General features: G+C 39.1%; 1 protein-coding gene across 4 annotated transcripts in view; it reads right to left on the reverse strand.

Annotated features, from left to right (window-relative positions):
- The window catches only part of TDG (thymine DNA glycosylase), a 393,522-nt gene that overhangs the window by 170,077 nt on the left and 216,113 nt on the right, over nucleotides 1–7,332 (reverse strand). For all 4 annotated transcript variants that reach the window (XM_044087839.1, XM_044087841.1, XM_044087838.1 and 1 more), the window contains exons 9-10: nucleotides 3,498–3,669; nucleotides 2,318–2,428 (exon numbers count right to left, since the gene is read on the reverse strand). In XM_044087839.1, the coding sequence (XP_043943774.1) occupies nucleotides 2,318–2,428; nucleotides 3,498–3,669 (283 nt within the window). The remainder of the gene's footprint in view (nucleotides 1–2,317; nucleotides 2,429–3,497; nucleotides 3,670–7,332) is intronic.

Consider the following 7,332-nt stretch of genomic DNA (forward strand, 5'->3'; position numbering starts at 1 on the left):
TACACAAAAGAGCAATGCTGTTTCTCAGCTTCCCCCACTAATTAACTGATGCTATTCACAGTGCAAAGGAATTATTTTGTAACTTTTTTAACTGACCCTAGCGAAGAACTGTTAAATCTCCAACAGCCAAGAACTCTTAAAACTTCAACAGAACAGAAAACTTAAAATAAAACAAACTGCAGATTAGACAGACTACTTGCTTCAAGTATAATGTAAAGCTATTATTTCTTTGACCTATGGACTTCACATTCCATACTACAGACTACAAAACTATTTAAGAAAGATTATCTTATGCACAATATCTACTGCACAAGTTTTATGCCTTCTAGTGTGTCATACAACATACTGACAATTTTGTGTGTTAACTTTGCATTTGTTCACTGAATATGTGGGCTGGTCTAAGGACCGTTTTCAGACACAACCCGAGCCCTTACTAGGTAAAAATGACAAAAATACTAGATAGCATTGAATGCTGGATGCACATAAAACAAGTGGCAAACAGAAGCAAGCATTATCTTACATAATCCTGTGAATTTGCTGTGCTGCACTGAATGCAACACGTGTGTGGCAGAATAAGAAAGCAACGTGTGGATAAAATATGTACACTCAGGCTACAAAGAAAGAACACTGAACAGTCTCAACACCTACAGCTTGATTGTTTTACTTCATTTTCAATGCACAGTGCCAACACAGCAAATGTAACACTACAAAACCATAGCTCTTAAGAAGGTCAAAAATGCAGTCCTAAGCCTGTCAATTGCGAATGGAATTCTACAGATAGATACAGTTTAAAATATTCCACCTCATCAGGCAGTTGCAAAGAAAGATCACAACCTCTGTGTTGACAGAGTTAGGAAATGCTGCAATAGTTTAACTGGATGTAAAGTGCATGCTTCACTTGGTACTGTAAGATTTGCTTACTTCCTGCTCTGAGTAAGGAAGTACCTACAAAATTACATCAGTGTACAAAGAGCTGCAAAAATTGTTCATTTGGGGCTTACTGACTAGCTTGCACCTCTAAAGTACCCCAGTCAGAATCTTTAAGTGTTCTTTGAATTTTTTCATAAAATAGGTTATCAAGCCCCTTAATACAGCCTGGAATATTGTTCCAAACTGTTCACTCAATTTTAGAAATGCCTTTTCAGTGGCATTCAACTTAAAAAAAATTGAGGTCTAATTGCAGAGGGCTTGAATTTCTCAGTGAATAGGCATACTCATGATTTAAAAAGTTTGTTTTTTAGTGGAGGACAATAGGAAGTGTTAATACGTCTGAAAGTTAGTGTGTCAAGAAGAAAAACTCTAGCCGATACCTGCATCCAGTTGGCATTCTTGATGGCTGTACAATGATGTTGTCTGCTGCTTGTTAAATGTATAAAACAGAGTATCTTGTTTTCATTCGTTTGTACAAGGGAAGTGTTAAATGGAGAGTACAAGGCTATTATGGGTAGTCCACATTTGAACCTCTGTATAAAAACACTAGCTAGCTACTGAGTACTTACCTTCATAAGTAAGCAAATCAGTGATGGTGTAGAACTTTTAATTTAGATAGGACTTTGTTCATCTGTCTCTGCATGAGAAACAAATGTCAGAATCTGGCCTACATCAGTGGTAGTGGTGGGGGGATGTAACACAGTGAGTGATTAAAGCCTATTTTAACCTTCGAGTCAAACCAAAGGGTGTGTTGCACTCAATGACTGGTCTGATGAGGGCACAGAGCAGCAGTACAAGGACAATATTGGACCTAAGCTATACCCTTGCTTATAAGTAGTGCCACATAGATTAATTTTCTCACCACAGTAGACAAACGATGGCCAAAGGCCAGGTTACTGTCTACATGCATTCCCAAATCCCTCACCACTGGGTCCTCTGTTAGAGGGGTTTCATCAATGAGGTAATTTCCAGGGATAGACAAATTGGTTTTAAGCAGCCATTAGCCTTAAACCTAAAGCCTTACTATGTTTGCTATGTTTATCAAAATCTGCTTTCCTACTTCAGTTTTACTCAGTATGGTTTATCCTTGCCTTCGTAACATCTCACCTCTTTTGGAAGGTGTGCGTTTTATAATGGAATCACTATGCAGTGAAGAAAAATCTACAACTTTACATACAGTGTCTGTAGATAAAATTATGTCACCAGAGTGAAATATGGTTTACTGATTAAGCTGCCCTAGTGTGCTACAGAGTATGTCTTTATTAGTTTGAGTCTGGATTCTACAGACTTGAGACTACATTTTCACTGCTCTGTTCTGCAGTCCTTGCATGGAAGAAGCACAATTTTTTGTTCTGTTTCATCTCATTTCTGGATTAAAAATACAAACCTCTTCCTTCCGCAGTAAAATTACACTGACTGCTCTCAGCTGCACCTCCAGCTGCATCTTCATAACCTGGGTCAAACTTTTCTTCTTTGATAGCCATCTTCTTAGCATCCTCTGGAAGAAAATGATACACAAAAGCAGTACTATTAAATATAGATAGCCTAAAAGTTTTCTTCTGCAAGTTAATACATTTTCAGATAAGATGACAATAAAATGATATAAATTAACTAAAGTACTATGTCATGGTAACTAAACTCCGCTTTTCTTTACTTACAGTCAACTACAGATAAACGTTAAACAGGAGCTGAAACTTCAGCAAAGACACAAAGTTAGAAACATGTAAACACACTAAGCCAGGAGCACTGGGGAACTGCGCATGTGGGAACCAGGATGTTTACCATTGTTGTGTCACCCAAGTGACAAGCAACACCAAAGCATAGGCATGTACTGTCCAGCAGGGAGGACATCAGTTAGGTACCAGACTGATGTACACATCTCAGCACATTGCTAGGGCATGAAGTATAGCTTCCAGACAAGTGTGTGTGGTGGGGAGCTAGCATGTGAAGATGTAACACTGTACAAAGCAGCCTACACGACAAAAAAAAAAAAATATGCACTAGCTTCATGGATAATAGCTGCTAACAAGCATGTAACACAATACACAGTAAATGAAACCATGCAGTTTAAAAACAAATCTTAAAATGAGTCACACTGCATTATGCTTTATCTAAAGGATGTTTTTATATTTCTAAACTACTAAAAATGAAAGCAAAAATGTAAATGTTATCTATAACATAAAAACACTGATAAGTGTACCTAGCTTCAGGTTTTCAGCATAAGGTCAACATTCTAATAGAGAGTCAGTTAAAACAAGTATACTTTCAAATAAGAACTCTATACTGCTATTTTTATGCTTTTAAAAAAATAACAGGGTTATTCAGAATATACCTTCCGGAACAATAATTAAATTTAACTAGCAGCACTTGATGAAAACATTTTATAGCCATTACACTGATGTCTTGAATATACCCCTCTTATTCAGACTTAAACAGTATATACGCATTCAACATTTCACAGTGCATGAGGCTAAACAATTTTGACCAGTGTACAATTTCAGCCAGGTATGCAATCACATACTGCTAGTCACCGCACAAGTTAATGAATTCCATTAAATGGTACTCACCCTGAGCAAGCTTCAGATCAAAACTGTAGTCCACTTCCTCCACCTCGACAGTTCTGTTAACACCCTTCAAATGATCCCGTAACTCTTTCAGCTTGATATAATAATGGACCTTGTCTTGCGCACGAGGAAACTGAGCACATCTGGCACTTGAAGATGGCATCACATAGCAAAACTGAAAAAAAATTCCAAAAGACAGCAAGCATGAAACAGGAACTGCACAATGCAAAGGCATAAAAACCTGTACTAGGATATGAACCAAAGTCTCACAAACTAAATTAAAATCTCCATGGAATGTGTTGCTTCCCTACCTAATCTACCAATGAAAGTACAGTTGTACAAGTTGAACTTACCATAACAGTAGATGTTCAAATGATCATTGTTGCAGTAGCCTTAGCTATTATGGGTTATATCCTGCCTGCTTCCAAAGCTTCAGGGCAATTTCCACACACCCAAACTGTCAAGCAGTTTGAGCTGTGCTTACTAAAATACAAGTTTGTGTGCAAAGCCCTCCAGAGCTTTCCGGCCAGCAGAGAGGGGAAGGCTAAGCCATGAAAGGACAAGGCTAGGAACAGAAAAAATGTCCACACCCTGGCATAAAAAACACACCAAAAAACAAGTGGGATGGGGGAGCAGGTACTGCAGCAGTGATCATTCAAATATGGACTGTTATAGTTAGTTCAACTTACGCAACAGTACTATGTTAATCACACGGATCACTGCTGCAGAAGATTTAGCTGTATAGGTAGATTACCACAGCTAACTATATTTGGGAGGTGGAAGAAGGGTCCAGGAGCCCCTGGAAAACTGTCCAAGCAAAGCATGATCTAGACCTAGAGGAGGAATCCAGCTTACAATGCTTTGTAAAAGTATGTATAGAAGACCAAGTAGAACCTTCTAGAATACTTCTAGAATCCAAGCCTTTTCAAAAAAAGCCATAGAAGAAGCCAAGGTCCCTGTAGAGTGGGCCTTGACCCTACCTGGAATAGATGTGTCATGGTGAGTATAACAAAAGGTAATAGTCTTAGACAACCATATGGAAATAGTCTGTTTGACACCAGTTGTCCCTTCTTACCTGCACAAGAAATAAACAATTGATCTGATATGAAAGATTTAGTTCTGTCAGGATAGTACTACAGTTATCTGTGGACATCCATGGTATGGAGTATCTCTTCTCCCTCATTTTTAGGTTCAGGAAAGAAAACAGGTAGCTGGAGAGTTTGACAAAGTAAGCTTGGATACCACATTAGGCATAAAAGGAGGATTAATTCTCACAGAAACTATGTCCTTGTGGAAAAAGAGGTACAGTTGACTCACCATAAGAGCTTGTAACTCATATGCTTCTTGCAGAGGTCAGAGCAATCAATAAAAATGTTTCCCATGTTAAGAACCTCAATTAGCTGGTTCAAATGGAGCAAGTGTTAATTTCTCTACCATAAAATTAAGATCTCAAGGACAGGCCACTGATTTACTTGGAGGCCTCTTATACAAAACCACTTTCAAGAACATTTTGACATGCAATTGCCTTAAAAGAGGAGGATCCATGGGCAGACATGCTGAAATGGCTGATAAATCAACCTTTAAGCAAAGCCATAGGACAGTTATTCACACAAACATTGTAAAACCAAGGAACAACTAGCCCCGGATGTCTGGCTGGTTATCTTATTGGCACAAACTAGAAAACCTTTTCCATTTGCTAATATATGATTTTCTAGAAGCAGGCTTTCTTGCCTCCATTAGTACTTGCTGCAAATACTCAGAAAACAGGTGCCTAAAAGGAATTAAGACCTTATCATCCAGGCAGTCAGTTGAAAATAATTGATGTAGGGGTGTATCAAACATCCAAGTTCTTGTGTGAATAGATCCATTCTGTGAGGAAGCTTGTGGTAATTGCCCCTGGCCATTTCTAAAAGAAGGCAGAACCACAGCTGCCTGGACCAAAATGGAGTCACCACAATAATCTTGGGAGATTTCTTCTGAATCATCAGAAGTACCCTGGATAAGAGTGGAAAGGCATACTGGAACATTCCTGGCATTTGTCTTCCAGGTGTTCTTGCAAGGAATTCTGGAACACAATTTTGCCAGTTGACTGTTCAGACAGGAGGCAAAGAGGTCTACTTGAGGAACTCCAGAGATGTATCACATCTTGGAAGACCCCTGGATCTAGTTTCCATTTGTGAGGATCTGGCTTAGTCCTGCTCAGTTTGTCTGACACACAATTTTGCTCTGAAGGGATGCAAGATGCCTAGAGAGAGATTGTGCTGTGAAGCTATATCCCTAGCTAACATTGTTAGTCTGCAAAGGGGGTACGCCTTGGTTCCTTCTTGCTTGTTGATGTACCACATCACTGTGGTACTGTTTTTAACCACTTGATGTCCCAGGCACCCAAGATGGTTCAGAGAATGGGGTGCCTTCATCAGGGCAAACATCTACATAACATTTATGTATTTGCATCTATCCTTGGTGTCCCACACCCCCTGCACTTTTCTCTCTCGTGAAACTGCTCCCCAAGCAAAGTCTGAAGCATTTGTGGTGACTAACTGCTTTGTAGTAGGGGGAAGAGAGAGGGAGAGACTTGACTTAAGGATATCTGTTGTCTCCATCAAATGATTTCTCTTTTGATAAATCCCAGTACTAGGATCTGGAAAAGATAAAGGGTGTTGATGCTGGGACCAAAGAGATTTCAGATTACACTGTATCTTTCTCATGTGAAGTCTTTCCAGAGACATCATGAGAATCAGAGATGCCATGAGACCCAAAACTCCTGAGGCATTCCATTGTAGTGACTGAAGTGTAAGTGAAAAACCTTAGAACTAGATCTATATAAAGATCTAATTTTTCCTGTGCAAGAAAAGCTCTTTGTCTAATTCACATCCTAGAACACAAGCCTGTAGGAGGGTTTAAAGACTTTTGAATGTTCTCTTGGATTCTCAGCTGGTGCAAAAGATCTCTGACCTGAGAGAGAGTGATTTCTGACATTTTAAAAACGACTATGCAAAGATAAGCAACATCTAAACACATAAAAATGTGGATACTCTGTAGCCTCTAATGAGCTATAACCAGAGCTAGACACTTTATGAATACTCTTGGTGCAGTGGATAGTCCAAAGGGCAAGGCAGAAAACTGATAATGTGATCCACACACACAGAACCTTAAGAAATGCCTGAAGTCCAGATGAAAAGCAATGTAATAAGCATCTTTTAAGTCTAGTGTTATTAGCAAACTCAAAGGAAGAACAGGAGGCAGCAGGTTGTGAAGGGACATTATGAATTTGGGCACTATCACAAACAGGTTTAGGAAAGAAAGATCCAGAACTGGACTTTAAGAGTTTTCTTTCTTTGGGACCAGGAACATCTCTGAATAAAGCCCCATCCCTACCTGGGAAGGCGGAACTGGTTCTATCACTCCTTGGGATAGCATGTGATTAAGAACAGGTGAAAAAACAATATGATCTGCTAGATGAGGAATTTTCTCCCACTGTCATCTGTAACCTTAATGAAGGATTTTCAGAACCCATTTATCTGAAACAATCTGTTGTCAAAGAGAAAAATAGAGATTCAAACTTTCTGGAGGTGAAGGAAGGCCAGAGTGGGAGGGGGTTACAAGGTCTCTTGAAAAGTCAGACTTTGAGTGTCTTTGGTCTTAGGAGGTTTGAGACTTGGAACCCCCTCGCCACTTCTACTTAAAATGTCTGTTTAACTGAATTCTGTTGAGACTGTTTATTCTGTTTTTTGCTGAAATTGAATGAGGAGAAAGAAAACCTCTTGCACAATGTGGAAAAGGAAGGCTGAAAAAAATAGAGATTCCATGGATCAGCTTGTCCCTTTCATCACATTTT

Source organism: Protopterus annectens, chromosome 11.part0 (assembly GCF_019279795.1).
Source record: "Protopterus annectens isolate FY-2018-M chromosome 11.part0, PAN1.0, whole genome shotgun sequence".
Lineage (NCBI taxonomy): Eukaryota > Metazoa > Chordata > Ceratodontiformes > Protopteridae > Protopterus > Protopterus annectens.